The sequence below is a fragment of the Schizophyllum commune genome, assembly GCF_000143185.2.
Source record: "Schizophyllum commune H4-8 unplaced genomic scaffold SCHCOscaffold_3, whole genome shotgun sequence".
In the NCBI taxonomy this organism is placed as follows: Eukaryota; Fungi; Basidiomycota; class Agaricomycetes; order Agaricales; family Schizophyllaceae; genus Schizophyllum; species Schizophyllum commune.
The window spans coordinates 2,017,895-2,045,668 of NW_026089540.1; the positions used below are offsets into that span (position 1 = coordinate 2,017,895).

The 27,774-nt window shown below is 57.0% G+C and overlaps 13 protein-coding genes across 13 annotated transcripts; 9 read left to right on the top strand and 4 right to left on the bottom strand.

The window, feature by feature from the left end:
* Positions 1 to 322: 322 nt before the first annotated feature.
* Positions 323 to 1,105, top strand: SCHCODRAFT_02698038 (uncharacterized protein; the record flags this gene model as incomplete). Its single annotated transcript, XM_050346913.1, has 3 exons — positions 323 to 416; positions 938 to 1,036; positions 1,089 to 1,105. 3 exons carry the CDS (start codon positions 323 to 325, stop codon positions 1,103 to 1,105), a joined length of 210 nt encoding a protein of 69 aa, XP_050201712.1.
* Positions 1,106 to 1,214: 109 nt separating this feature from the next.
* On the top strand, positions 1,215 to 2,121 carry SCHCODRAFT_02685599 (uncharacterized protein; the record flags this gene model as incomplete). Its single annotated transcript, XM_003033840.3, has 6 exons — positions 1,215 to 1,359; positions 1,411 to 1,545; positions 1,599 to 1,656; positions 1,777 to 1,798; positions 1,854 to 1,959; positions 2,010 to 2,121. The coding sequence occupies 6 exons, from the start codon at positions 1,215 to 1,217 to the stop codon at positions 2,030 to 2,032; spliced, it is 489 nt and encodes a 162-aa protein (XP_003033886.1). The 3' UTR covers positions 2,033 to 2,121.
* A 1,069-nt stretch (positions 2,122 to 3,190) lies between these two features.
* SCHCODRAFT_02196175 (uncharacterized protein) lies at positions 3,191 to 5,084 on the top strand. Its single transcript, XM_003033841.3, has 2 exons — positions 3,191 to 3,223; positions 3,295 to 5,084. The coding sequence occupies exon 2, from the start codon at positions 3,306 to 3,308 to the stop codon at positions 4,914 to 4,916; it is 1,611 nt and encodes a 536-aa protein (XP_003033887.1). The 5' UTR covers positions 3,191 to 3,223; positions 3,295 to 3,305; the 3' UTR covers positions 4,917 to 5,084.
* Positions 5,085 to 7,391, top strand: SCHCODRAFT_02196176 (cytidine deaminase-like protein). The gene is made up of 5 exons (XM_003033842.2): positions 5,085 to 5,352; positions 5,517 to 5,669; positions 5,768 to 6,181; positions 6,229 to 6,283; positions 6,332 to 7,391. The coding sequence occupies exons 1-5, from the start codon at positions 5,253 to 5,255 to the stop codon at positions 7,296 to 7,298; spliced, it is 1,689 nt and encodes a 562-aa protein (XP_003033888.2). The 5' UTR covers positions 5,085 to 5,252; the 3' UTR covers positions 7,299 to 7,391.
* Positions 7,392 to 7,483: 92 nt separating this feature from the next.
* Positions 7,484 to 8,238, bottom strand: SCHCODRAFT_02676319 (uncharacterized protein; the record flags this gene model as incomplete). The annotated part of the gene is made up of 1 exon (XM_003034413.2): positions 7,484 to 8,238. Exon 1 carries the CDS (start codon positions 8,084 to 8,086, stop codon positions 7,484 to 7,486), a length of 603 nt encoding a protein of 200 aa, XP_003034459.1. The 5' UTR covers positions 8,087 to 8,238.
* A 1,705-nt stretch (positions 8,239 to 9,943) lies between these two features.
* On the top strand, positions 9,944 to 11,677 carry SCHCODRAFT_02492759 (uncharacterized protein; the record flags this gene model as incomplete). Its single annotated transcript, XM_050342971.1, has 2 exons — positions 9,944 to 10,203; positions 10,255 to 11,677. 2 exons carry the CDS (start codon positions 9,944 to 9,946, stop codon positions 11,675 to 11,677), a joined length of 1,683 nt encoding a protein of 560 aa, XP_050201713.1.
* Positions 11,678 to 13,168: 1,491 nt separating this feature from the next.
* Positions 13,169 to 13,385, top strand: SCHCODRAFT_02615493 (uncharacterized protein). The gene has a single exon (XM_050344714.1). It carries the CDS (start codon positions 13,189 to 13,191, stop codon positions 13,369 to 13,371), a length of 183 nt encoding a protein of 60 aa, XP_050201714.1. The 5' UTR covers positions 13,169 to 13,188; the 3' UTR covers positions 13,372 to 13,385.
* A 235-nt stretch (positions 13,386 to 13,620) lies between these two features.
* Positions 13,621 to 15,578, bottom strand: SCHCODRAFT_02615494 (uncharacterized protein). The gene has a single exon (XM_003034414.3). It carries the CDS (start codon positions 15,442 to 15,444, stop codon positions 13,834 to 13,836), a length of 1,611 nt encoding a protein of 536 aa, XP_003034460.1. The 5' UTR covers positions 15,445 to 15,578; the 3' UTR covers positions 13,621 to 13,833.
* Positions 15,579 to 15,774: 196 nt separating this feature from the next.
* SCHCODRAFT_02615498 (phosphoglycerate mutase-like protein) lies at positions 15,775 to 18,744 on the bottom strand. The gene is made up of 11 exons (XM_003034415.2): positions 18,266 to 18,744; positions 18,000 to 18,201; positions 17,932 to 17,948; positions 17,728 to 17,874; positions 17,500 to 17,593; positions 17,320 to 17,419; positions 16,980 to 17,177; positions 16,778 to 16,866; positions 16,452 to 16,651; positions 16,223 to 16,348; positions 15,775 to 16,160 (listed from the first exon to the last, which is right to left on the bottom strand). Exons 1-11 carry the CDS (start codon positions 18,687 to 18,689, stop codon positions 15,916 to 15,918), a joined length of 1,842 nt encoding a protein of 613 aa, XP_003034461.2. The 5' UTR covers positions 18,690 to 18,744; the 3' UTR covers positions 15,775 to 15,915.
* Positions 18,745 to 18,841: 97 nt separating this feature from the next.
* Positions 18,842 to 21,941, bottom strand: SCHCODRAFT_02615501 (Cullin-domain-containing protein). The gene is made up of 10 exons (XM_003034416.2): positions 21,657 to 21,941; positions 21,509 to 21,602; positions 21,379 to 21,458; positions 21,166 to 21,333; positions 20,235 to 21,113; positions 19,999 to 20,179; positions 19,725 to 19,944; positions 19,432 to 19,673; positions 19,142 to 19,374; positions 18,842 to 19,089 (listed from the first exon to the last, which is right to left on the bottom strand). The coding sequence occupies exons 1-10, from the start codon at positions 21,774 to 21,776 to the stop codon at positions 19,012 to 19,014; spliced, it is 2,295 nt and encodes a 764-aa protein (XP_003034462.2). The 5' UTR covers positions 21,777 to 21,941; the 3' UTR covers positions 18,842 to 19,011.
* Positions 21,942 to 22,016: 75 nt separating this feature from the next.
* Positions 22,017 to 23,541, top strand: SCHCODRAFT_02532925 (uncharacterized protein). Its single transcript, XM_003033844.2, has 5 exons — positions 22,017 to 22,370; positions 22,421 to 22,551; positions 22,601 to 23,037; positions 23,092 to 23,238; positions 23,290 to 23,541. The coding sequence occupies exons 1-5, from the start codon at positions 22,039 to 22,041 to the stop codon at positions 23,386 to 23,388; spliced, it is 1,146 nt and encodes a 381-aa protein (XP_003033890.1). The 5' UTR covers positions 22,017 to 22,038; the 3' UTR covers positions 23,389 to 23,541.
* A 105-nt stretch (positions 23,542 to 23,646) lies between these two features.
* Positions 23,647 to 24,378, top strand: SCHCODRAFT_02196274 (uncharacterized protein). The gene is made up of 2 exons (XM_050342040.1): positions 23,647 to 23,720; positions 23,787 to 24,378. Exons 1-2 carry the CDS (start codon positions 23,692 to 23,694, stop codon positions 24,217 to 24,219), a joined length of 462 nt encoding a protein of 153 aa, XP_050201715.1. The 5' UTR covers positions 23,647 to 23,691; the 3' UTR covers positions 24,220 to 24,378.
* Positions 24,379 to 24,449: 71 nt separating this feature from the next.
* On the top strand, positions 24,450 to 27,769 carry SCHCODRAFT_02491993 (OPT superfamily oligopeptide transporter; the record flags this gene model as incomplete). Its single annotated transcript, XM_003033845.2, has 17 exons — positions 24,450 to 24,621; positions 24,677 to 24,724; positions 24,775 to 24,813; positions 24,866 to 24,957; positions 25,007 to 25,340; positions 25,400 to 25,572; positions 25,629 to 25,855; positions 25,907 to 25,973; positions 26,030 to 26,189; positions 26,238 to 26,296; positions 26,350 to 26,368; positions 26,425 to 26,562; positions 26,700 to 26,914; positions 26,994 to 27,157; positions 27,207 to 27,442; positions 27,507 to 27,567; positions 27,622 to 27,769. 17 exons carry the CDS (start codon positions 24,450 to 24,452, stop codon positions 27,767 to 27,769), a joined length of 2,352 nt encoding a protein of 783 aa, XP_003033891.1.
* Positions 27,770 to 27,774: the final 5 nt, after the last annotated feature.

The window sequence follows — 27,774 nt, forward strand, 5'->3', positions numbered from 1 at the left end:
TCGGCAGGCCAATGATTCCCCCCACCTGCGAATTTCGCCAATCTCTATCCAGCGCTCCAGTTGCAATAGGCTACTCATCAACCTCAATTCGCCCCGCTACTCTGCCTCCAATCGGCAATCGATTCAGTAGACAGGTCATAGCATCAGCACAACGTAGGCGCATGCGTATATGACATTCTTCGGCGTCCTGATACTGTCTTCAGATCCGTCGAGGGCATCGGACCATACGCGACGGGCTTCGGTATGCGCTCGCTCCGCTGCTCGTGGGCTGACATTGCACTCCCAGAACGGGACCTGAGGGGTGACCTGTAGGGTGATCCCCATGCGTGGGCACCTTGGTGCTCCAGAAGACAGCCGCTTCGGTAGCTTGTCCACAGCCATTTTCATGGCTGAGCCCCATTGTCGCTCCGGCGTCAGTGGGTAATTTTTCCCTCCCATCTCCTTCTGGAGATTTCTTGCCTACGTACTTTATCTTCTTCCTGCGCTGGACTTTGCGTCTCTAGAAGGGGGCACTCGGATTGTATGTTGTGAGATATTCATGTACGAGCGCTGTACGTCGCCGGGCTTCATTCGGTGTATGAATCTATCTGCGGGGCTCGTGCGGTGCATTGGAACTCGTTGCGTGTTGACTTTGTTAATTGGTGGAGATTGGGGACGCCACGGTCCCAGACGTGTCTGCCTAATTGTCCGCGTAGCAAACAGATCCAAAGGTCTCAGTCAGCAACAGGAGCACTTCTGTAGGTGGCTTCCGTCACAGTTTGGGCAGCCGATAATGATAGAAGACCGGGTAACGTGACGGCCACGTGGAGTCCTGATCGCTGATGGGGTATACATAAGCGGTGCGTGTTTGCGGTTTGATGGGCACTCTCTCTTGTTTCCTACCCCCACCCCATCTCCTCCCAGCCGTTCCACCAGCCCCCTTCGCTCACCCCGACAGTCCTGGACTTGACACCGACGCCGACGATACGATGGCTCGCAAGCGCCGTCAAGGTCATCTCGGGCTTGCTCAATGCCACTGCGATCGGGCAGCCCAATGGTGAGCCACTCAAGTGGCGTAACGCGACATCGTCGCTGACCTTAGATGTCAGGTACATTTAACCTCTAGATGATGTCCAATCCATCAACGGCTTGCCAGTGCCAATGATTTCTTCCCGGGGTTAGCCCAATGCTACTGCGTCCGGGCTCCTCAATGGTGCGCCACTCGTCAGTATCACATGCTGGCGACGATCCTAACCCGTCCGCCAGATGTCAACAAGCATTCGGCAAGTGCTCTTTCCGACCTTATACGATGCTTTGCAAGTGCATCAATGCTACGTTTCTTGAGCTGGCCCAATGCCACTGCCCACGGGCACGTCAAGGGTGCGTCCCTCGGCCATCAAGCATACCCTCATCGCTGACCTTTATCGCCAGATTACCTCGACATCTTTTCCTTTGAACCAGATGATGATTTGCAGACGCAGAAGTGTACTCTCGGGCTCTTCCGATGCGACACCGACCCCAACAACCCGATGGCGCACCACTCGGCCATTCAAAATGCTCGCGTTGGTGCCGACCAACCCCCTGTGACCTCAAGGCATGACTTTTTTGCTTCCTGCAAGTACGGATGCTACGCAAGAGCGTCAATGTTACCAATGCCACAGCAGATGAGCAGGCTAGGTGCGCTGTGTGATAGCTTTTTGTACTGCTGTGACTAAATTTTGGCGTCAGACCTCTTCAACGTCAATTTCACGGCGCGTCGCAACCACATTGATTTTCTCTGGGCTGAGCCCAATATAGCGACTCTCGGGTAGCCAATGGTGTAAGTGACCCGATTTAGATTCCACCATGTTCTCGTCACTGATTTCATCTACAAGATCTCATCGGTGTTTGGTCTTCAAGTTCTCCCATCCTCCGATGCTACGCAAGAGCGTCAATGCTTTGCGAGCTCGCCCAATGACCCCGAGACCGGGCCGCTCAATGGTGCGTTGACGCCGGCTCTGTATCAGGTCGTCTCTGACCGCCTTCGTTAGACTTCTCCGCCATCAACAATTAGACAGCGCAGCGCCTCAAGCCCCAGCCACCAAGTCGCAATGACATCCTTCCGTCAATGTCGCGCTATCCCACCGCTCACCAGATCGCCACCAAGGTACAAGGAAGGCTCTTCGTCGCCTTCGGGGTATGCGTTGAGATCGCCTTTCTCATGCATGGACTGACATCGTTGCAGGACTTTGCATAACACCTGTCATCGATCGTTGAGACGAGAAGGCGACCTCGAATATTAAGGACCTTCGCCGTCCAATGAAGGACTATCCGCGCGGCGTCGTAATGAGGTCGGCAGGCCAATGATCTCCCTCGCTCACGAAGTCCAGGAGTCCATAACCCGCTAAAGGACCAGCGCCCATGTCGCAATGTGTAGCAGCACTTACTAATCTCAAGATACCTCTTCGCTGCGTCGCACCGCCTCCAACGGCAATGCATCAATCCAGTCGATAGTTGACGAGACAGTCGACAGAGTTATGACCGCGCACGTTTCGCCCGAAGGATCATAGGTGCGTGCGCCTTGCGCTCTGACCAAGTTCCGACGTCGCCTTTAGGTTTTTCAAGGAGACGTTACTGTGTGGCGTCACCTACCCCGCATGTCGACTTCGGTATGGTCTTGCATCGCAGATCGTGGGCTGATGGTTCAACCTTCAGAGCGCTTTTATCCTCATATCTGGACACTTCGATGCTCAGGTGGACACTCGCTGCGGTGGCTTGTCTGACAGCTACGCAGATGACTGAACCTCATTGTCTCTTCGGCAGCAGGGGTTTTTTTCCTCCCAATCTCCTTCTGGGGATTCCTTACCTAGTACATGTGATTTCCCTTCTGACGCTGGCTGTTGCGTGTCTGTATGACGAAGGGATGTGAGATGTGTGTATGGGTGTCAGATGTACTCAATGCGGTGTGTACTGTACTGCGCAATTTGCTCATTCGCTGGCATTCGCGGCGCTCTCACGATGATTCGAACTTTGAATTCGGTGCTGGATCTAACGGTTCGTGGTGGCTGAGACTCGAATGGTGAGGATGAATGTCATTGTCCGAGGCTGATGGTCAATCGTGCTGCTTTAAAATGGCTGTTGCTTGCTGAGAAAACGAGTTGAACTTGTGGGTAGATTCGTGAGACCATGGGAATCCTGGCACGTGCACGGGCAAGGTGACCATAAACGGCAAGTCCTCCTTTTGCTCCCGGCGCCCATCTCACGCGTAAGTGCAAATGAATTGTTTCCTCATCCGGAAGCACGCTCGATCCATCCTGTGCTGATCACTCGTTTCAGCTGCCCTAACAATGCACATCCTGCAGGAAGTCCCGACCACCACAATCCTCTGCGCGAAGTGCGCGAACACCATCAGCGTCAATGTCGGGACCCCCGAGCTGATTCTACGAGCTCGTTCTGAGTACACTCCGTTCACCACCGACGAGACGTCTGCTCTCTCATACAACTTGGAACGGGCATACGATGACCTGCGCCGATGTGAACGGGAGATTGCTTGCCTAGAAGGGACTCTGCACGCGCTACGCCAATCGCAAAGCGCCCTGCAACTCACGACAGAGTGCATCAATGCCCTCCTCTCGCCTGTTCGTAAACTTCCGACGGAGCTGCTGAGGGAAATCGCCAGCTACACATTGCCCTCGAGGTGGTGGACCGACCGCATCGCCAAACACCCCTGGAATTTTACGCAGGTCTGTCGCAGCTGGAGGTCGGCGGCTATCAGCATTACCTGGGCATGGGCGCAGATCCGCTTTCCAGATTGGCCACACACACAAATCGCCAACAGATGCGACAGCATTCGAAGCGCTGTCTGGAGGTATCTGATGCGAGCTGCGCAAACGCACAGCCCTCTCAGAATTCTAGGCCTCAGGGACGCGCACTTGAGGGACGGATGGATAGAGGTACTTCTCTCAGTTCATTCCGAGTGCATACACACCCTGGAGATGACAACCAGGGACGACAAGCTTCCCTTCACTTACCACCTCCCGACGCTGCAGCGGCTCATCGTGCACGGCGAACTCTTAGAAAAGGTGGACGCTCCTGACATTCGCATCGTCGACCTCTATGGTGCCAATCCACACAACATCCAGCTGCCTTGGGCAAATTTGCGTGCTTTCAAAATGCGGAGATATATCAGCACGAAGGATCTCGAGGTCCTATGTGCATGCACGCAGCTAGAAGTTCTCAGCCTCTCCGACGAAATTATGGGCATCCAATACGACTCGGACCCTCTCGTATTGCCAGCATTGCATACGCTGGAGATCGGTGGCGCGGCTGCGGAAGTCTGCCCGCATCTCGTTGCACCCAATCTTCAGCACTTCATCCTCAACATGGCTTCCGATGACAACTACACGTGGCACGTCGAGCTGCATCGGCCCGCACTGCAGTTGCTGGAAGGCGTTCTCCCGCCCGTCACCTCCCTCACTCTGCGCAATATGGACACCTACGACTTCGAGAATATCCCCGTGCGCGAGCTGCTGGCGATGCCGCGCGCGTTGCGGAAGGTCTCCGCTGTCGTAGAGACCGACTACCCACTGCAGTCCAGCACGCAGATGATGTACCGCGACCTGGTGGAGGTGTTGTGCTGGGACGAGGCCTGCCCAACGCTCCCGCATCTCACCGAGGTCGACCTGGTTGGCGGGATGCGAGATATACCTTGGTCGAGCGAGGATGTGGCCCTCGTGATGCGCTTGCTCGAATCGCGCGCATCCGGCGGGGCAACTGGCGGATGCGCCCGGCTCGAGCGTCTGAACATACGGACACCATTCGCGCCGTGTCCCATTGCGACACCAGCGGAACCAGGAGGAGCCGTGCGAAATCTCAATGGACAGTCCGTCGTATCGATAGATATGCAATGTCTGGGGGAACCCGTCGAGGGTTTCGACATAGAGGCGGCCCTACGGTAGTAGGGGCGCCTCGAAACTCGAGGACACGGAAACTGGCTGTCTATTAAATGGCATTGTATTTGTTGGATTTGGATAACATTCTGTTATACCTATACTGTCCCAGTCATGTAAGTACTGTGACGCGACTGGCCTTGATACCCTACGTACTAGCGCTGCTATCGGTCATTGCTCAGCGTCGGATCAATCACTGTACTTCATACTGATCGAGCGATCTCACTTGCCTTCTTGGAGCCGACCTCCATTGCTACTCATCCATCCGACGCACAGATATCCTCCCGGTGCTTCCCCGGCGTGGAACAGACTCTTGTGGTCCAAGCTCTGCAACTTTTGGCTTCGATGGAGGGCGCGGCGTCAACGCATCCTCAAGCGCCCGATCACCTGAACAGCACAGGCTGCGTGATCAAGTATTCGCCAGGGAAAGGGAGAGGAGTCTACGGTATGCGTTCATCCAGATATCAACACTCAAAGCAGACGATGGATTGCAGGTTGACCTCTCCTATTTCCCCTTACACTTACTCGCTGGCTCTACAATGCGTCATGCGCCATGATCTGCGCTCTGCGCGCCACCCTGCCCCCCTTCACCATATCTCGACCAATTAGCTGCTAGAGAGATTCTCTCACGGACTCTCTTGGAGATTAGCCCCGTCCTGCTCTTCGATCGCAAGGAATATGCTGAACATGGACGACATACGTTGCTCGATCACTATACCTTCGTCTGGAAGGATGGGCGTATGGCGCTTGCGCTAGGTCTCGGTGCGTACTTATTCCTACTGCTCTGGCATTCTCAAATCTCATCACCCACCACGTCTCTTGTATACACATCCTCACCACATCTCCCTCCCTCTCTCCAGGCTCCCTGTTCAACCACTCAAGTGCCCCCAACGTATCCTACACCCTCGACCCCACCACCGAGTCGATCCGCTACACAACTACACGGCACATCCTCCCCGGAGAGGAGCTCTGCATATTCTACGGCCACAAGCTGTGGTTCGCCGAAGTGGACGCGGTCGACGGACCCCGCAACATACCCGACGCGGACGTTCCAACCGATGACGGCTTCGGCGGGTTGGCAGGCTTGGAGATGGACAAAGTCGGCGAAGAGAATGCTTTAGCTGGGCCTTCCAACGGCCCTACCGCGAAATCCATCCTAGGACCATGCCCATACGACGATGGACCGGACGACGATCTCTTGCAGGATGAGGATCTTCCATTCATTTGGCTCAAACCACCGCCGGAAGAAGAGGAACCTGGGAGCGTTCGCACAAGTGTGTGCATCATGCTTTGTTTACGAAGAGGAACTAATCTTGTCCAGTACGCGCCTGGGCCGTTGATATCCCTGAGCCGAGGGGGACGGGGAAAGCGCTGAAGTGAGTTTACTCCTACTCTAACATTCAGGGCTGCACTGACCTTCCTAGATGGCTCAAGGACAGCAAGCTAGAGGCCGCCACAGAAGCCACGCTTGGTCATCTCAAGCGTATACGCAAGCACGGGATCACAGACAAGCGCGCAAAGCCGGCCTCATCTCAAGGGCACGACGAATCGGACGCTGGCACGGCGACCGCGTCCACTTCAGTACCCACCTCCACCCTTCTCTTTACCACCTCGCCCGACCCTCCTGTCATCCCACCCGTACTCGAACTCGGCGAGCCATACGAAGTCACCGTCCCCGCCTTCGCCGCCCAAACCCTTACCTCCCTCGCACTGAAATCCGCGCTATGGCCGACCAACTACACTCCTCGCAAGAAGGACGAGATCCCAAAGTGGACTAGGGGACAGGCGAGGTGCGCCTGGCAGGCAATGCGGCGGGCAGTCGAAGGAGGCTTGAAAGCCAAAGAAGAAGGCGAGCTTCCGGTGTATGCCTGGATACCTGCGGTGGAGGGGGAGACACCTGCGTTCGGTGCGAGGGATACGCGAAAGGGAACAGGGCATCCGTTGCGGCATGCGGCCATCGACGTTATCCGCCAGGTGGCGGAGTACAGGGCGTCAACACCTGCAACTTCGACGTTGTCGGCCAAAATAAGTCTGCCAGAAAATGCGACGATACCAACCGGGGCGCAGCAAGAGAATGACGACACGTCTGCGGCGGCTATAGAAAGGGCAGACGATGCCTTACCAGCGGCCCAAAATGGACAAGACTACCTCCTCACCGGTCTCACCCTCTACCTCACGCACGAGCCCTGTATCATGTGCAGCATGGCGCTGCTACACTCAAGGGTGAAGGAAGTGATATACCTCCTTCCTATGAATGCAACTGGCGGATGTGGTGGCGCGGCGTGCTTGCCGTGGTTGCAGGGGGTGAATCATAGGTTTAGGATAGGGAGGTGGAAAAAAGATGGTCAGGGAAAGGACGCACTAGCGATAGAGGACAATGTTGACGTATAGGTTAGAGGGTGTTCAGGCAAGCTCATTTCAGACCATGAAGCATGCGTGAGGATGGGTGATATGCGTGTTCGTGCAGGAACAGTATGTGAGACGTATGATAGAACCGGGCTCTGAGCCATGCGAAATCCTGCAAGTAGGTCAGCTATCCTGTTACTGACCTATTCAATCCGCAAACGCACTAGCCGCTACCAAAACTGCCGCCTCTTTTGCCGTATGGCAACGATCATCTCCCTCCTCTCACTCCACTGCTCCCGATTCTGCGCATGCAAAGCATCCCGCTCCCGCAATCTTGCTTTGCGTGCAGACTTCTTGCTGACTGCAGCGACCATGCCCACGAACGCCTCGCTCGTGTTGAACATCCGCGCTAGCACGCCGCGAGTGTACTTTGCAGGGTCCCGGTTGCGCAGCTCGCGCATGCGTAGTACGGCGTGGTCCGGTACACGCTCCGTCGGGTTGCGGTCGGCGCGGCGGAAGACGGGGGGCAGCGCGCGCTGCGACTGCTCTCCCTCCGCACTGGTCTCTGGTCGAGCGCGCAGCAGGGGCGACGCTGGCAGCGTCGTATACGAGATAGGTGAGGCTGAAGAAGGCGGCGGTCGGTGAATGAACGTCAGCGCCTCATCCTCGAGCTCGGTCGCGGCGGCGGTGCTACTGTTGCTGAGCGGGTCCGCAGGGCGCGCAGGCGGGCGCTCGGAGGTGCCGGGCTTGGGGCGCGGGTAGCGGAAGCGCGTTGCTTGGCTGGCGTAGGTGCGCCGGAAGGTGAGCGCGACGGACGCCAGGCAGCTGTTCATCGTCGGGGATGGCGAGCGCGGCGCGACTGCTCTCCGCGGGTGATGGGCGCGCGAAAATGAGTGCGGCCCGGTCGAGCGGGGGCAGGTGTGAGCACGTGGGCGCCCACAAGCGTGGGAAGTTGATGTCCGACTTTCTTTTGGCCATTGCTCGCGATGGAGGTCTGCACCAAGATGATGGCTATCTGTTCCTTGAGAAAGCTTACTACAGTCTACAGTCTCTATTTTTCAATACATGGAAGCTGAAAGGTCGCGTCATCGACCAATACAAGCTTACACATTGAAGCAACCTTGCTAGCGATTCCTTGTTTGTGAGACATCACAAAGGCTATACCTAGATAGCAAAAAGAGTGAGAGTAAAGTTGACATGAACTTTGCCTTAAAACGTATGCTCGCTTGAGAATGTGTGGTTGCTGCAGGCTAATGGGCAATAGCCGGTGGTGGTTATCTCAATAGTACACACGTGACTGCCCAAGCGCGCACCCATATGATCAAACTGAGACAACTGAATTATGTAGGCAAGGTAGAATAACGCCAACGAATATCTCAAGAGATGTCCGCTATTGTGGAATTCAATCATAGGGATTCATGCTAGTGCTTCACTCATCTCAGCTTGCACGGCACATTGGATGGTGGTTGTACTGGCGGTGGCGTCAGTGAGAAGGATGCGCAATCAGAGTTTACGAAGCGCGTTCAACACGCGCACAGAAGTAGCTCTACAACGAGCCTATACCCTAGTGCGTCACTTCATAGTGTTTCCCTACCCTTGCACTTACAACCGCGGGTAGCCTGCCGTTTCACAGTATGAAGTAAGACGACCGGCGTCTGCTGACTTCCTTGAACAACATAAGACGGCATACTAGCTGTAACACAGAAGCCCTGGTCTCCAGGCTATTCAGCGAAGACAAGCTAAGGGTCTCCGACGACATGTTGCCCAATTATTAGCCCGTCTTCCGTGGGTTGAGATCGATGAAGCGCCTGCCTTCGCAAGCTCCATCTCGATCCTTCTTCCTATTCATCTTGGCCTTGCGGGCCGCAGCTGACACGGCGGCCACCCTAGAATCGACACGCGGAGCACTGTTATCGCGGAGGGGAAGGCGAGAACGTTGGCAGAGGGCAGTCGGCGCTGGAGGAAAGCAGCCGGCGTTGTCGACGTGCGAGCCTGAGTAGAGAGCGCCCGATCCAGTCCCGGAGTACTCAATGAAATCTGCTGCGGCGGAATACGGGTTCCTGGAGCCGCATAATGAAGCCGACGCAGAAGAAGTTTGCGTGCTGCCTCGTGTCGTTCGTGGCGGCCCGTGGTGTCCCGCAGAAGGGGCGGGCAGGGGAGGGGAACAAATGGCGCGAGGCGGCCTGGCGGCAGTCGTTGTCGAGACGATGGCTGCTGGCGGCGGCGGGGAAGCGGGGTGTGATATCAGGCGACTCGCTGATGTTTCAATTGCGTTCGAGGCGAGGACGTCGCGTGGAGGCGATCTGCTGTTGGTAGCCACGAAATCAGTGCTCTGATCCCATGATTTTATCGCGCGTTGTTGTCCCCTCCCCCCACCGGCGTGCGCGACGGCAAGAGCGCTGCGAGCCCGAGACGACCGCAGGAGGATAAGCCGCTTCTCAGGCCACCCAACGTGTGAATTTGACCGCCAAAGAAGGACATCTGTTGACGGGAACAGGCAGCTCGGGTGCGAATTCCCGGTTGACGAGCAGACACGACCCACCACCGCCCCCTCCGCCGAGGACGACCTCTGGAGTGTGTCCCGGTCACGACCAGCGCGTCGGGCGCGATAAACAACAGACCGCGTGCCCGCCCCTGACTGCGCTATTGTTCCCTCGCCCTCCCTCAGCCTCTTTCTCCCGCCCGCCATCATGTCTAACAACCACGCACCCGTCGCGGCCCACGCGCCCCAATCCCTCCCCTCCTTCGCGCAGACATTTGGCACGCAACCACTCCCCCGCCCACCGCCAAACGGAAACGCCAATGCCCTTCCCCCCCTCCAGGCTACCGACCCCAACTCCCGCAGTCGTCCCTCAAGTGAAGACCTCCCCCCGATCGCTGGCGCAGGACGGAAGCGCACACACCAAGATGTAGACAGCGCAAGCGAGGATGAGGACCAGTCGGGCAGAGAGTAGGCCTCTTGACCATTCCGCGCGTCGTACATGCTCACCTCAACTTCCAGAGACTCTGCACGTGCCTCGCAGGTCAAGATCGAAGACGAACACGACCAGCTCGAGGGCAGCCCCCCGCCCGAGCGACGCACCCACGGCGAGGAGTCCTCTGCGGCCGGGCACGCCCGCGATGCCAAGCTCTCGAAAAGGCGTCGTACCATCGGCGAGACCCCGCGTCTGAATATCGACGTGCGCGTCCCCACGGACCAGAACGGCGGCACGCCCATTTCGCCTGTCGTGATGGGCCTCCCCGCCATGCGCAATCCCGCCGACCTCGACAAAGTCAGGTCCATGATATCTGTCCGCCAACAGCAGGAAGAACTGATCGCTCAGCGGCGATCCAGCGTGAGCGGGCCCTCGTCGGCCTCCATGCTGCCTGGGCCGTCCTCGCCAAAGACTCAGTCCACTGCAAGAGCGTCTCGCCGCGGTTCCCCTCCCCCCATCTCCGCCCACCGACTTGCGCACGGCCGCCGCTCGCGGCCTTCCAGTCCGACCGCGCTTATCGGACCAGCGCAGCCGCCTCCGCCTCAGCACGTCGTCCCCAGCCAGGGCCACGGCATCCCTCCCACTCAATCTCTCCCACCACCTCCGATCAGCTTCGCTCGCCGGCGCGCCGCCCAACTTGGTTCGGGGAAGAAGAAGCCGGCCGATCTGAACATCAGCCCACGGGAGGCGCACACGCCCGAGCAGCTCCAACCCGCCATTCAGAGCGCGCCTCCTATCCCACACGGCGGCCAGTCGTCCTACGGACGCTTCCCGATGAGCATCCCTCGGCTGCCGTCTGTCCTCGGTCACGATAATTCGCGAAGCATGGTGACAGGGCAGGTGCCACCGACGCCGACACGCTTCTCTGTGAATCGCGGGCCTGCGCCCCCCGCAATTACCGTCACACAACCTATCTCGAACTTGCGGAAATCCCCACCGACGCCCTCGGTACCAATATCGACAGGCCTTGTGCCACCTACACCGACAACGCTCAGGCATCCTCCAGCTCAGGACAAGGCCGCTTTCCTCGCTCCCTTTGAACTATTCTACGAGGCCTTGAACGACTCTCGCCAGCTCAAAGGCTGGCTAGCCGAGCAGCTGCAGCGCTCGCAAGCCCTCGCGCACAACCTTTCTGCCCAGCAGAAGGAGCTCGCCGAGACTGTCGACGCGCTGGTAGAGAAGCGCACCGCGGGCATGCGTGCCGAGATAGCGGGCCTGCAGCGGCGCGTGGAAGAGCTCGAGGACGAGCTTCGGTACGATACAAGAATGCGCGGAAGGCGGAACGGCGCGGAGCAGCAGCCGTACACATTCCCACCCGACCCGCCACGCTCGGCGCATTTTAAGCCGCCCTCGCTCGCCGGGTGGTCCTCGGAGAACGACCGGGAGCACATTCGCGAGAACGCAGGTGCGTGGATAGAGCCGCTCGTCATCCTCTTCTACGGCGGATAGCGGCCCGTTGGGGTGCTGAACGCGTAACTGACGATATGCAGTGTCTGCGACCCGCTTGGAACCCCCGCCACCACGGAAGACACACGATAGCATGCGAGCGCGCGACCAGTCGCCGCGCATGTATGCCTCGCCGCAACAAGCGACGCGCGAGGTTGCTCTACCTCCTGCATCCCCGCCGGTCAAGCGTCCGCGTGCAAAGCGCCAGCACTCGGGTGGCACATCGCGCTCGGCGGGACGCCCGCGGCGATCACGCTCTCCACAACCTCGCGATACGGACGCGGAGGGAAGTTGACCGCACAGCGCCGACGATGTCTGTGGCTCATGGACCTGAGGTGGCGGCTCACGGACCGCATGTGCAATGTTCATACATCGGCCTCCCTGTAAAACCCTGTGCTGGTCCTTCCTCGCATCCGATTGGTTGATTTTCTGGTGTCTTCCCCAGCTATATTCCCCTTTGTGTACATGACTTTTGCGATACCATTCGCTAACGAGTTCACGACCTTTTACCCTCTCGTTCCCAACATTCCATGCCTCCTTTTCTCGGTTTCCTTTCATCTCATTTCCGGCCCATCGCTTCCTTCTCGTCCCTAGTAGTAGCTTTTCTCTCCACTCTCATCTGCTTGCCTTCTCAGTTTTCTGATGCGCACAATCTGTCTCATCATCGAGGTGTCGTCTGCGTCCTTCTAGTCTTCCATAGTTGTCTGTCCAGCTGTTGTTGTCCGTTCTCGATGCCTAGCCTATATATCTCTTCCTCGAGTGTTCGTCTAGAAAGCGGACTGTCATGCATGCTGTAGATAGCTGGGGATACTTGAGCAACTCGCACGCCCATGAAGAAAAGCCATGAGCGTACCCTTGCAATCGCAAGGAGCATTATGGGTGCACAATTACGGCACTCGCAGGGTTCGAAAGCAAAATCGTGATCGGAGATTGAATGCGCGCCGCCGGCGTTTACCGGGCGCTCCTTGTTTCAAACCTCGACTGCCTGCTACGATACTCAGCCCCGTCTGTGGCTTACGCCTATCACGATGGAGGTACAAGTGGGTGTGGACTCTGAAGGTATTCGCAGCGATATGATCAGTGTTTCCGGAAGTAAGGAAGCAAAATAAGCTTCCGTATTTCCCACGACATCTTGTCCCGAACGGCCACCATCGCTTCTTCGGCCTGAGTTGTGACTTCGTCCCACTCGGATTTCTCGTCTTCTGGTCAATACGCAGGCCTGGCGGCAGCGCTAGACCTTGCGCATATTGATCATGATAAATCTTAACCCTCTCTTCACGTACTGCGGAGGAAGGTGAGCTGTCTCCCCTATGCACGGTCGTCACGCCCCTTCATCGCGGAAGCTCCAACGCCGTCTACAGGCTCAAGTACTCGGACGGCGTGCACTGAGTGGTATGCTTCTCTCGATATATTTTGGACGACACAGCTGCCCGGTCGATGTAATCCGACGTCCGGGCGAAGCAATATATCACGAGCAAGACCTACGTCGCAATCCCCCGTATCCAGAGGTATTCATGCAGCGAAGACAACGAGTTGGGACTCCCCGGCTGTACATTATCTCGGACTTTATTTCTGGCGTCAAGCTTGCGCATGTATGGAACGACCCTTCCTGGTGGACCGGGGCGAGAAGGAAGGAAGTGCTACTTCAAAGATGCAAGCCCGACCATATGGCCGCCGAGCAACTAGAGGTCGACTAGATAGGCATTTCGTCACCCACCGAAAATGTGTCGTACTGCGTCGCTCCCTTCCAAGCCCTTACGCTACTTCGCATCCGGCCACCCTTTCGGAAACAAACCATCCGGTTCGTTGGACACCACACACACGCCTTGCTGCAAAACACCGATAGAAATCGCGAAGCCCATCCATCGAATTCTTATGTCGCTCTCGCGGAGTCGGTGGCTTAGCCAATGAGTCTTGCATGCAGCGCTGACCTTCTGATGATTTAGAGCTCGATTTGAACGCGGTTCGAATGGACAAAGCAAGTGAGAAGGCTGAGGACGCAGTCAAATCGCCAAGTGTCGACGAGGTGGCCAAGGACAACCCAACCTGCGATCAAATTGTAGCTATCTCTCGCCGGTGTTTACAATCATTATGGCTCTCTGCGAAGCGCGTACATCAGCATCGGGGACGACAGCTCCTCTCCCTGTATCAGGTTTAGACTATCGTAGCGCTGTCTCTATGTCGAAAGCCTCAACAGGTTCACCCTGGCAGTGCCTATCTATCGCCATGACACGCTGTCCGTCGGTGCCCCGCGCATCCGCCCATGATTCCGCCAGAGGCCCAACTGGGAACGGCGCGAATGGGGTCCGTATGTTAAGTCGCTCGAGCCGCGCGCATCCGCCAGTCGCCGCGCCGGCTGCGCGCGACACCAACAACCGTCGCACGAGAGCGACATCATCATCCGACCATGGTATATCTCGTGTTCCACTGACGAGGTCTATCTCCGTGAGATGCGGAAGCGTCGGATGGGCCTCGTCCCAACCCAGCACCGTCACCAAATCGCGGTACATCGTCAGCGTGCCGGACTGGAGGGCGTAATCGGTCTCTATGACGGCGGACACCTTCTGCAGCTTGCGCGGCAGCGCTAGCAGCTCGCGCACGGGTATGTTCTCGAAATCGTAAGTGTCCATATTGCGCAAGGTCAGCGAGGTGACTGGCGGGAGGAGGTTTGCTAGCATCTGCAACGGGGATCGTTGCAATTCGACGTGCCAGGTGTAGTTGTCATCGGACCCCATGTTCAGGATGAAGTGGTGGAGCGCGGGTGCGACGAGGTGGGGGCACACTTCGATGGCCGCGCTGCCGATCTCGAGGGTGTGTAGTGCAGGGAATACGAGGGGGTCAGAATGGAACTCTAGCCCCAAAGTGTCGTCGGTAAGGCTGAGTACTTCCAGCGCTGTGCATGAACGTAGGACCGTGAGGTCCGGGCCGCTGATGCATCCGTGCATCTTGAAGGCGCGCAGATTTGCCCATGGGAGCTCAATGGTAGATGGACTGGCCTCGTAGAGGTCGACGATGCGGACGTTAGGAGCATCCACATTGTCAAAGAGCTCGTTGTGAACAATAAGTCGCTGCAGCGCTGTCAAATGGCATGTGAAGGGAAGTAGATCGTATTTGGTTTTCACCTCGAGGGTGTGTATACAATCTGCGTAAGCCATCAGGCAGGCCCGAGTCCTCTCGTCTTCCACATGCGCTTTCCTGAGGCCACGGATCTTAATGGGGCTGCCCGTAGCCGCGGCTCGTTGCAAGTAGAGCCCGACAATATGCGAGAGTAGATCGGCCCTGTTGACAATCCGCACACGTAGCCACTGCGGAAAGCGGATCTGTGCCCAAGCCCATCCCGTGGCGATAGCCACGGACCTCCAGCTGCGGCAGACCTGCGAGAAGTACCACGGATGTTTGCCGATGTGGTCCGTAAACCACCTCGAGGGCAGGGTGTACGGCGCGATCTCTGCCAGCAGCTCTGGCGGAAGCCTGCGTATAGGCGAGAGAAGGGCGTTAATGCAGTCTGCCGTCAATTCGAGGGCCTTTTGTGACTCGCGAAGCGTGTGTAGAGTTACTTCCAGCCGCGCGATCTCCAACTCGCACTGGCGCAGGTCTCCGTATACCCGAGCCAGGCCGGCACGGAGAGCCGAGGTCTCGTTTCTGGTAAACGGAGTGTAGCCAGAGCGAGCGCGCAAGATCAGTTCTGGTGCCCCGATAGTCACGTCAATGGTGTTCGCGCATTTAGTGCAGAGGATGGTGGAAGTCGATAATTCCCGCAGAATGTGCATGGCTGAGGCAGTAGCGTGGTAGTCAGGGCGTAGCAGATTGGGGACGCTCTTTTGTCGGGCAGAGATGAAGGCTTCGGTAGGATTTCAATACGGCGAAGCTGCTGAAAGTGTGTCGTGCGCAAGTTGGGCGGCGGGAGCAGAACGTGAACTTGCCATTCAAATATGGTTGTTTTGATCCTTGTGGCGTTTCCCACGGGATTTGGATCCACCGTCTCGAAAATACTTGATCATATCTAGGCCACAACAAAATCGTACGAAGGTAGATGCAGAGCTTGTGAGCCTGCGAGGGCGCACGACTTAGGCTGTAGAACCAAAACTCCCACAGAATGCCTTGTAAAACGAGTGTTTCTGTTGAAAATTTGCCAAAGTGTACATCTGAGCCGATTCTCTCCTCCTACTTATGCAAGTCCTCCATAGGGTATTGGACTAAGTATACTGTACTATGCGCCTGACCACAATCAGAACCTGCCATTACCACCGCGGCGCATCCCCCGTTGTCGTATTCCACTCAGCGCCCGGCGGGACGGTCCAGTTCTCATAGCAGTCGTAGTTCCAGTCCGTCTCCGCGATGATCTTCTTCTGCGCGGCGACGAAGGTATCGACCGAGCACATGCCGTCCTTCTGCTCCGGGCAGCCCTCGATACCGACGAGCGGAACAGCGCCGTCGTTGACGATAATGCGAATTTGACGGTCGTCGAGGTCAGCGCAGTCGAGAACTGGGGATGCCGAGCCGACAACGTAAGCGAAGAGCAAGTCAAGTAGTATGAATATCACGCACGCTGGAACTGCACATTTGTGGCGAACGGCGCAAGTTCGCTGACCCTGAACTTCCTATCCTTAGGTATGTGGTCCGATGGTAGCGGTCCGTCCGCGGCCAAGGAGGACAGGTTCAGCGCGGTAAGCACTAGAAGCATGGTCAGCACGCACGCCACGACTACACCTCGTACTCCTTTGCAACCCCAAGCCCTACTCAATTCCCCACCACCCCAAACAAAACCCTCACGCACCATTAAGCACGACCACCTCATGCGTCGCGTCCACATACAGACTGTCGTTGAGCGGGAACGTCACCGGGTTGTCGTTCAGGGTCGCGTTCGTGGACGAGTTGTGCGTCGCGATGGGCGTGTGCGTCAGCCGCGCGACGAGCTCCTGCACGTAGCCGATGCCCTGCACGCGCGCGACGGGGGAGCCGAAGGCGGAGTTGTACCTAAGGTGGAGGCGTGGTTAGCATGACGAACGACGGAGAAGTAGATTGGGGTCGGAAGGAGGGGCAAGGGCGTCAAGAAATGAAGGGCTCAGGTAGACAATGAACAAATCCCAAACGCGAACTCACCAGAAGCCAAGATCGAGCGCGTAGTCGAACCCTTCCCACTCTTCCTCCGTAAAGAGCTCGCAGAACTTGGAATAGCCGAGGGCGACGGTCTGGGGGTGGCGTTAGCTTCGTGTCCGCAGGCATACGCGAGTAAGTGCGCGTATGAAGCCGCGAGTGCGAACGCACGCGCGCAATCATGATTTGAGCAAGAGACTATACCCACCTCATAAGCACACATCTGCTGCAACACGTACGTGTCCTCGATAGTCAAGTCATACCCATGGAACTGCGCCGCGAGGCGCGCCCGCGCGTCCTTGAGGTAGATGTCCGCCCACTCCTCCACGTACTGCGTGCCCCGGTCCGACTTGCGGCGGTCGCCCGCGTTCGGGCAGGTCTTGTAGGGCGCGAGGGTGTTGTTGAACTGTGGAAAAGGGGGTTAGTGAGATGAAGGGAATGAGGTAGAGGTAGGGGATGAAGGCGAGGCGCGAGGAGTGAGGGCGAGGCGCAGGGAGCGAGGGCAAGGCGCATGGAGCATGGACGAATGCAATGAGCATAAAACCCACCCCATCAGCCTCAATAGTGATACTTTGCTGGTACTGCCCATCCGTCGGCCACCCAAAGAACCCAATCGCAAAGTTCATCGCGGAAGCGAGCATGCGGTCCCTGCAGGGTCCCAGTCGATCAGTATACGCGAAACAGACTGAAGGAAAAGCAGGTTTCCCAAGGAGGTTCATGCTACGCACTGCGACTCTGTACGGAAGACCGGTATAGTGTTGGTCTCCGTGAAGTTCTTGAGGAGGAAGCCGTAGCGCATGCGCATCTGCACGCCCAGGTCGTCTGTGCGGGGTAAGGGGATATGTCAGCAAGGCAGCATGTCGGGAAGGGGTGCATGTCGGCGAGGGGAGTGTATCAGCGAGGAAAACATGTTTAGGGGGCTGTGAGGAATACAGGCAACACCGAGTAGCACGCACAGAGCTGCTGCCTCCCGAAGGGGGTGAGGATCTCCTCGCCGAGCTTGTACGTCCATTCATTCATGAACTCGAGGTCGCCGCTCGTATTCCATTTGTCTGCGACGTCGTGCAGACGGCCGGAGAAGTTCGCGGGACCACCGTACGAAGCTGGGCGATAGCAATGTTAGGACCGTAAGCGCGACAGAGGATTCAATGGGAACCCACCCCAGGCAGTGGGATATCTATATGCGGTTAGTCAGAACGAGGTAAGGAGTATATAGACCAACACGCACCTGGCGCCATGACGGTGAAGGATGTGTGCCTCTGTGATCCTGCACGACTCTGGGACTTCAGGGCCTGAGTCCAAGCCAAAGGTGCCCCGCGGCACACTGTACCACGGGGAGAGGTTGCCCCAGGAGCGGAACATGTTGAAGGATTTGCTCGCTTCCTTCACCTCGGCATGGACGAGGTTCGGGGTACCCTTGTGAAAGGGGACTGATAGCAGGGTACGACCATCGCGTCAGCACCACTGTGATAGAACATGAATAGTATCACGCACTGGCAGGCGCGGTGGCGAGCACAGCAGGCTCAGCACCGGTCGGTGTTCCACCCGCGTACCCTACGTCGGAGGGAAAGAGTGTTGGGACGGCATTAGTGGGCTTCGTTGGCGGGAACCCGTGCACCTCTGTGGAGCCAGCCCACGGCGCAGCGAGCGCGCCAGCCGTGTCCCCAGCAGGCGCATGCTGCTGCTGTCCACAGAGCGCGTACTGCCCCGCCGCACACGCTAGTATACCGGCAGCGAAAGCGACGCTAAGATGCAGGAGGCTAAATCGCGAGCTGAGGAACTTCCGTGGCTTGGAGGCGCCCCTCTCTTCGGCAGCGGCATCGGGCTTGGGGGAGGAGGGAAGGAGCGACTGGTGCTCCATGCCGGCCTCTTCATCGAAGGGTTTGTATTCGCGCTCGCCCCGCTCGGCGTTGGACATGGCGGCGGCGTGTAAGGAACGAGGAAAGCGTAAGACGCGGCGATGGAGTCAATGCAATGTCATTCACTGGTCCGCCACTCGGCCCGAGTCGTCCTTATCGCCTCGAGCACGTGGGACGGACCCATAACGCCTTCATCAGTACTTAGAAGATATTGGCGCTTGTGAAGGTCCATTGAATGGTATACACATGCTAACACAGGGTGTATATAGATACAGGGGAATGCTACACAAACAGCAGAGGAAACAACAACAGAGCTTCTCCATCCACAAAGCAGGTCATACATGGCATAATACACACCATAGCCTTCGACATACGACCACATCATGCAACATAGGCAAACGTATCCTTCGCGCCCTCCACACGCTCGATGTAGTCCTTCTCCAAGAGCGTGTCAATCGCCTATACCGACGCGTCAGCAAAACACAACTCTGGCTCGTCAACCACTACGCACCTTCTTGATATCAGGAATCTTGGGCGCAAAGCGCGTCGAAATCTGGGAGATGACCTCTTGGATGAGCTGCTGATTCTTCATCGTCTTGCGCGCCTTCATGATCCGCACGATCGTCGCCTGGATCACGTATTTCCGGTCCTCGTCCACCGTCTTCATGACCTCGCTCGACTCCGCCTTCACCTCAGCCTTGATCGGCTGGTTCAGGTTCACGCGGATCTTCTTCGACTTGAAGCCTACGTCCAGCCTCGTCAGCTTCAACAGGATACAAGTGTTGTCGCTCGACCACTCACCTGGGTTCAAGTCGTACTGGTCCGTTTCCTCGCTGACCAGCACCTTCGCCTTCACCAATAGCGCGAGAATCTGCGTCATCAACTCCTTCGGGATCGAGGTCGCTGCTACGAGCTCATCCAGTGACAGCGTATCGTGCGTGTTGTACTGGAGTAGCACGGCCATTTGGTACGAACTCGTCAAAAGGATGTACTTTTGGTTGAGGTAGTTCGTCCGGAGTTCGTTCTTGGAGTAGTTCCAGAGCCTGAGTAACGTTAGCGAAGAACACGCACATTCTACTCGAGCTCTGTCGCACCATGTCAACTTCCGCCCTGAGTGCTTCGACTGGTAGTATCGCTGGAAGCGATCGTGAACAGGTATAATGGCTTGCGGGATGATGAAGTCGTGCGTGGGCGGGTTGAGCGGCCAGAAGTTCGTGCCAAGGACCATGATGCTGAAGTTGATGTCGTTATCGTCATGGTTTTGCGCCATGCGCTCCTTGAACTGTTCGGTGAGGTCCTTGCTGAGCGACATGTCTGTGGACAGGTAGTAAGCATAGGTGGCGAGATAGCGAGAAACGGATTACGTACCGGTGAACATGCGCTGCAGCTTGTTGGTATATTCGAAGCCGCAGGCCTCCTTGAGCTTGGAGATCATGCTCGCCTCGGCCTCGTCGGACGCGGAGACACCATGGATAAGACGCTTCGACAGCTTGGTCGTGTAGAACTGCTGGAACACATCCTTGTCCTCGATGTACTTGAACAGTATCATCTAGCACAAGTCGTCAGTCGCGTCGCTCAGCCCACTAAACGAGAATGGGACTGACCACCCGGCCCAACGCCGTCTCCAGATCCTCCTCCTCCGACACCTTGTTCGTCTTCCGCAACAGCAGATCCGCATGCTTCGCAATCAGCTCCGACGACTTCGAGCTCGACGAGCCCGTCGCGCCGTTGCGGTTGACGAAGTCCCTGCACGCTTTGTCGAGGCTCGCAACGAAGCCCGCCTCGCCCCGGAAGCTCCGCTGGACGATCTCCGAGTTCTTACTATGGACGTTCAGCAGCGCGTCGACGTACGCCTTCGGCTCGACCGCGTCCGGACCAGAGCCCTCGCCCGCGCCGATGAGCTTGTCCACGGCAGCGATTCCCGCGCGCTTGACGTGCTCCTCGAAGCGCTTGCGCAGCGGCTCCAGGCCCTCTGGTATCCGAGCCAGCAAGGCATACATCCGTTGCAGGTCCTCGTCCTTGTCGTAGTCCAGCAGCTGCTGGAAGCTCTCCCACATGAGCTCGGAGTGCTCCCTGATGAGCGCGTGCTCGCACTTGGCAACAAGCGGCTTGCGCGTCTGGTTGTTGAGGTAGCGCTCGACGCGGTCCTCCTCCTCGCGCAGGCGCTCCTCGGCCTTCTTGAGGTAATCGGAGATGGAGTTTTGCGCGAGGAAGGTGTCGGATTCGGTCTTGTAATACTTTTCCGTGTCCGCGAGGAAGGGGGTCTCAAAGTGGTCGCGGTAGACATCGAGGCAGACTTTCGTGATGTCGGCTTCGTCGAGACCGAGGGAGACGAAGGAGTCGACGACCTTTTTAACAAGGCCTTGGTCAATGATTTCGCCATTACGGTGTTGCTCAATAAGGCGGAGGCATGCACTAGCTATTCGCGTCTCCTTGGCTTGGATGGGGAAGAACAAGTTGTTTTTCCATTGTACGAGGGCGAGCTAGGGCGAGATATTCGATGGGTGAAGTATGAATGACGAAAGGTGAACGCACGATGTATACGGGATACACGCCTTTACGGCCCTCGTCTCGTTCCCTCTTGACCCAATGGCGGTTGAGGTAGGTGAAGAGACGGTTGATGTAGTTGGCACCGGTGGTGTATCGGTCCCACTCCTCAGCATAGTACTTGAGCAATGCCTCGTCCTGCAAGGTTTCTGCGTGCTACAAGGGCGTTAGACCGGCCGGATGGATTCATATGCGTCGCACCTCTCGTATTGACTTCAAGTGACCGACGAAGTACTTGATGAGGTGGTTGTAGAGGTCGGATCCCATCAGATTGGCGCCGCCTGAGTGCATCTCAGTATAGAACTATGCACGCGGGTCGCGCGAGACGCACTGCGGTTCCCCAGCCCTGCGCTGCTGTCTACCATGGCCTGATGGATCTTTGATGAGGTGCAGTAGTTGTAGGCGACGGTATAGAGGGACATGTACTGGGCGATCCGGCGTTGTTAGTAGTGCGCACGCGCCGAGGGGACGGGCAGCACCTTGGAGTATGAGACGCCGGATTGCAACTTCGTCATGATGTGGTCCACGCCGTCTTCCAAGTACTTCCAGGTCGTGAGGAGGTCCGCATTCTGCGGCGGCATCATGCTCGCGTTCGACATTGTGGCTGACATGCGCCCAGCTGGCTCGACTCAGATATCGATGACAAGGAGATCCAGACAGAACAGAAGATACGGGGAAAGCTAGAGTAGCGCCTACAAACGGCGAGCAGGTTGCGTGAATGTCGCCGCAAATGACGCTCGAGGGCGTCGAGGAAGAGATGGGGAATATGTGGCGTCGCGTCACGGTCGGCACACACGCGTGCTCGCCGTCGCGTGACGCGACGCGCGCAATGCCGTGGCGCGCGACTTGTTCTTGACTCCCATGTTGAAGGTGCCTGCCATATCCATCACAAACCCGACACCTCCTCGACCACCGGCGGGCATAATGCTGACGGCTTCAGCGTCGAAGAACCCAGGTCCCAAACCCGCATACCGTCTGCTATACCGTGGTTCCCTTTCCCTGCCGGATTCCCATCTCTTGCTAGACGGTCTCACCTTCGCGGCATCCTGGAGACACCCGAGTGCTGGACATGACTTGCTAGAGAACCCTCTTGCTCTGGCGCTAGAGAGTATGCGCGGCAGGCCTCATCTGAGGTTCATGGGTACGATCGCTTTGAAGGACATCTATATGGACCAAAGTGGGGACATACAGCTGTAAGTTCCTTCAGTTGGAGGCATACTCAGCTAGAATGTGCTTTTGTCAGTGACATACACCGCGATGCCGCATTGTCGCGCCTCTACTTTGAGAACATGTTCTGCCAGCTCCCATTATCATCGTCCTCCACTTCCATCCCTCAGTCCGATATTGGGGTGAAGATTGCGCTCGGAGACAGTGGTGTGTTTACTCTATCTCATGTGATAGATCAGCACATTGACTCTCGCAGACGGTCCCGAAACCACATACATGGTCGTCTACGCCAGACAACTCCCCGGCCAGGCCGAAATTCAGCTCTCTGTAGCTCGTATTACCGCCAATCCTCCTCCCACAAACCACCTTCGCCTTCCTCGGCCTGACGACCCTACCCCGCGCAAGCCACCTCCAGTGTTAACGGCCAAGGGCACGGATCTCAAGCGGGTGGCAAGCTCCGCATCTCTTCAATCAAACGGTGCCAAGCCTGGACCAGCAAAACGACAACGCCTTGAATCCACGTCATCCTTCAAAGTACCCGCGCTACCAAACAAGAGCGGCAAGGACAAAGGTCCCACCAAAGCGCCGCCTCCAGAGGTGGCGCATGACCCAGACGACGTGTTTACTGAGGCACCGAAGCCAAAACTCAAGGCGAAGCCGAAGGACGATGATTTGGCAGAGAAAAATAAGATGGTACGCATGCTACCGTTCCCTTGCTATATCGACAAACGCTCAGTCGACGTATAGATCGTCAAGAAGGTCGCGGTCCAAGTGTTGACGAAGGGGATCGGCTATGGAGACCCGGAATCGAGCCCGACGCCACCAATACCAAAGTCGCACCCAGAATTCAACGACTTGTACAGCTGGGTATACAAGGGAGCTGCTTATGCATTGGTGAGTTCTCATTACTCTCCGTTGTGTGCCTCTTGCTGATTGCATCCGAAGCGTGGAGAGATGAAGGACGGGCCACTGCAGCAAGCGAGGGTCGAGAAATTCGTGAAGATGCATGTAGGTATGTATGCACCAGGACTGGGTCGCGGATGACAGCGGCCCTTAGCCTTCGTCTGCGACATTGAGCTGTCGGCTTCCACTCGGCCTAGACCATACTTACCTTAGCATATTTGGGTTATCGACTTGCATGAACACGGGACCATTAGATTCGCGAACACTCCCTTGATTGGCCTTCGTCCTCTTTAGCGCATTCGTCGGAATGATGCTCATGAGAATCGCTTCTCAACTGTGGTAGGCTTGCCATTCGTATGGAAACAATCATTCATCCAGAAGCGCATATCTCGTTCGTCTGCTTCTCCCGAGTCTACTCACGCGCAGGCTACCGCAGAGGAGCGCATGCCTCCGATACTCACGTGGATCCGAAGGTTCGCTCTACACGCCACCGTGCACGCTGATATCTCCCTTTGCTCACCCTTCCTACAACTTCTCAGGCCCGCGGGAGGACATTCCGTAGGCCACAGGTACTATCCGCCACTCGGCCCTTGTCCACGACGGTCCGTCAACCGCTGCAGCCTAGCTTGTTATCTTCTCGCGAGTCCGACGCTATCGTTGGCAGGCATACCGTACGTGACTATCGCCCAGGACCATCAAGCGAGCTATCGTCTGCCAACAGCCAGCCTCTCTCTTACCGCACCCAAGCCTAACCCAAGCCATCGCCCACACCCGGACCTATCATTCATTCGCGTCCAAAAGCGATCATACACATACACATACCCAAGTTATCTTTACTTCTGCCCACCTCGAGCTATCGCCCACGCCCGAAGCACCGGCCACATGCTCTATCGACACCTGTTATCGACATCCCGAGCATGGGACTATCGACACCGCGAGCATGGGGCCCCGAAGTTCCACCACGGGCTTTGATGCCAGGATGGTGCTTAGAGCGGGCCTGTGGCTCCGGTGAGGGCGGTATAAAAGGACGGGTACCTGAGGTTTGCGAGAGGTTGGCTTCTGTGCGGCCGGTCGGTTTCTGTCTGTCCTCTCAGCTGGCTCGTGCGCCTACTTGGTCTCTGTGCATCTGTACACGGCCGTTGGCATTCCTCGAGGGCACCTCGCTGAATTGCGCCGCCGCACATCACAGATAGCGCACGACGATGGCGGAGGCCAAGACCACCGCGCTGGACACCAGCGTGCTACCGAAGGCGGTTCACCAGGACTCCTTCCGGAGCGACGATGAGAAGAGCTCGCTGAAGGACAAGGAGGCGGGCGTTACGAAGGTTGTGTCGTCTGACGATGATTTGGCGCGATATGGAGACGTCTATGAGGGTGCGTTGTTTGTACTGGTAGGAGCGCAGGATCTGAATGAACTGACTTGCTATAGATGTCCGCCAGATAGATTTAGGCGACGATGGGAAGGAGCGTGCTGTCGGTTAGTCAGGTGCAGAGCTGCCTTCCTGGCAAGCATTGACCCGAGTTTAGAAACCGACTTCGACTGGGCCGTTCGCTTGTGTTCCCTCGGTAGGTCTGAGTTAACTTCTACTGACCTGCCTCCTACTAATTTGCCATTCAGAGGATGACCCGACACAACCTGTCTGGACATTTCGACTATGGTTCATCTCTATCGGTCTATCCTGCTTCGGTGCCGTCCTGAGCCAGATCTTCGTACGCTTTTCCATCCCCATTTATCGCATCCCTGCTCACCTCCCCACAGGCTTTCCGCCCCCAAACCATTTACGTCTCCCAGCTCTTCCTCCAAACCTTCGGCTTCGTCCTCGGCAAGATCTGCGAATACGTCCTCCCCGGCCCCAACCACACCCTCCCCTCCATGCGCACGCCCAACAACGCCTTCTGGCGCTTCATCAACCACGGGCCCTACAACATCAAAGAGCACACGGGCTCGCTCATCATGTCCGCCGCCGCGGTGCACGGCGCGCTGGCGATCCAGATTTTCGTGGTCGACGATTTGTTCTACAATCGGCACCTAAACCATGCGAATGCGATCTTCACGCTGCTGGGGAGTCAGTTGTTGGGGTATGGGTTGGGAGGTGAGGGGGTGTGCTGGTCGTTTGCGATCTGAGTGCTCACTGTTTGTGTGTGCTTGCAGGGTTGATGCGCAGCTTCTTGGTGTATCCGACGTGCTGCGTGTACCCCAACGTGATGCCCACCGTGCAGATGTTCGACGTCCTGCACCGCGGTCAGGACAACTTCCTACAGAAGAAGCGACTCAGGTTTTTCTGGATACTCTTCATCGGGATCTTCATCTGGGAGTGGTTCCCCGTGAGCCTGCGCGATTCTCGCTTCATATCCCCCATCTCAACTTACATATTCTGCAGGAATATATCGCACCCACCCTGACCGGCGTCTCCATCTTCTGCCTCGCGCGCCAGAAGAGCCCGTGGGTGACCCGTATCTTCGGTGGCGCGGCCGGCAATGAAGGTCTCGGCCTGTTTTCGCTGTGCTTTGACTGGCAGTACGTTGGATCTGGAGGATCTGCGTACGGCGCGCTGTTCCAGCCCATTCAGACGCAATTGTCGTCGTACTGTGGGCTGGCGCTTTGCATGTGCGTGGCCATCATCGACTCTTACCCCCTTTTGCTGACGAGTAATCATAGCATCATCTTCTGCGCATGCTACGCCAACAACGTTTGGAATGCGCAGCAATTCCCCTTCCTCAGTCAGGTAAGTGGTTCTCTACACTGCGTTGACTACGTACGCTGACTGACCGCCGTCTTTAGCTTCTCTTCAACGAGACAGGCGACACCTACAATCAAAGTCTCATCTTGAACGATGACTACACGCTGAACGCGACAAAGCTGGAGCAAGAGGGCTTGCCCTGGTTCGCGGCGTCGTATGCCGTCTACAAGATCGCGACGTCCCTGTCTTTGGGCGCGACAGGTGAGTTGAAGTACAGCGTGGACATGGCGTTGCCTCAACGACGTATAGTCACGCATATGGCGATCTGGCACGGCAAGCAGATTTGGACTGCGATCAAGGAGGCTACGGTAAACCCCCGATTTATCCTACTCACATTACTCGCTGAGCATTTTGTGGCTAGTCCGGCGAGATCAAAGACCGTGCGTGATGCCAGAGTGTTTGTGAAGATGCGCCCAAGCTCACATGCACGCCATAGCCCACTACCAGAAGATGAAGGCGTACAAGGAAGTGCCCTGGTGGTGGTACGCCGGCTTCCTCGTCGCGTCCATCGTGATGTCCTTGGTCACTTGCTACACGGGCCACTCCCAACTGCCGTGGTGGGCGTTTATCGTGGGTGAGTATGAGCCTTCCCAAGCCATACTCTACAGCGGCGCGTTTCTACAGCGGCGCGTTTCTGCAGCGGCGCGTTTCTGCAGCGGCTTGTTCCTTCAGTGATGCATAGCATGACTGACCTATCCCTACCCCATCTAGCCATCATCTTCGCCGCCGTCTTCCTCCCCATCATCGCCTTCCTCTACGCAGTTATCTGCTTTGTCCCGAGCACGGAGGACATCGCGAAGATGCTCGGGAGCGCGCTCGTGCCCGGGAGCCCGCACGCGAACATGTACTTTGCGATGTACGCGTATAATTCGACGGAGCAGGGGCGGTCGTTCACGAGGGATCTGAAGATCGGGCAGTATGTGAAGGTGCGTGAGCGGGTTCCAGCTTGGAGAAAGGGTACTATGTACGATGGTGGGAGAGATGTATTGACATGAACTCCCGCAGCTTCCACCTCGTGTGACCTTCACGATGCAGACCATCGGCGCGGTTATTGGCGCGCTTCTGAACTACCTGATTATGGCGCTGATTATCGAGGCGAATCGGGAGATCTTGCTGTCCGTTCAAGGAACGAACGTCTGGTCCGGCGCGACCTACCAGTCGTACAATAGGTCCGCTCACTTCCAAGCTTACATGTTCGCGCTCTGACATCTGCTCCAGCGACGCCGTGTCCTGGGGCGCGCTCGGGAAGCACCTGTACTCTCCAGGCTCAAGATATGGGATCATCCCCATGTCGATCCTCATTGGCCTCATCGTCCCCATCCCCTTCTGGCTCCTGCACAAGAAGTTTCCGAAGTGGGGACTGGACCAGGTCATCACGCCGATGATTGCTGTGCAGATCGGAGGCCTTTCGTCGGGCATCAACTCGTCGATCTTTATGACCTTTTTGTTGTGCTGTGCGTACTGGGTTCTCTACCGTCTCTATGAAGGTGCGCTGACGGATGATATCATCCACTGCAGTGGTCAGTCAGTACTGGCTGCGGAAGTACCACCCACGGTGGTTCCGGAAGTACAACTTCCTGTGAGTTCACCATTGACTATGCTGCATGATCAGGCAGGCTGACTGCCGGCATAGCATGTCCGCTGCCCTCGATGGTGGTACGGAAGTCATGGTCTTTGTGTGGTCATTCGCGGTCGGTGGGGCCAGCGGGAAAGCGGTTGACTTTCCTAAATGGGCTCTCAATCCCTCGGGCAATCCTGATCATTGCATGAGGCTCACTTGAGTGGA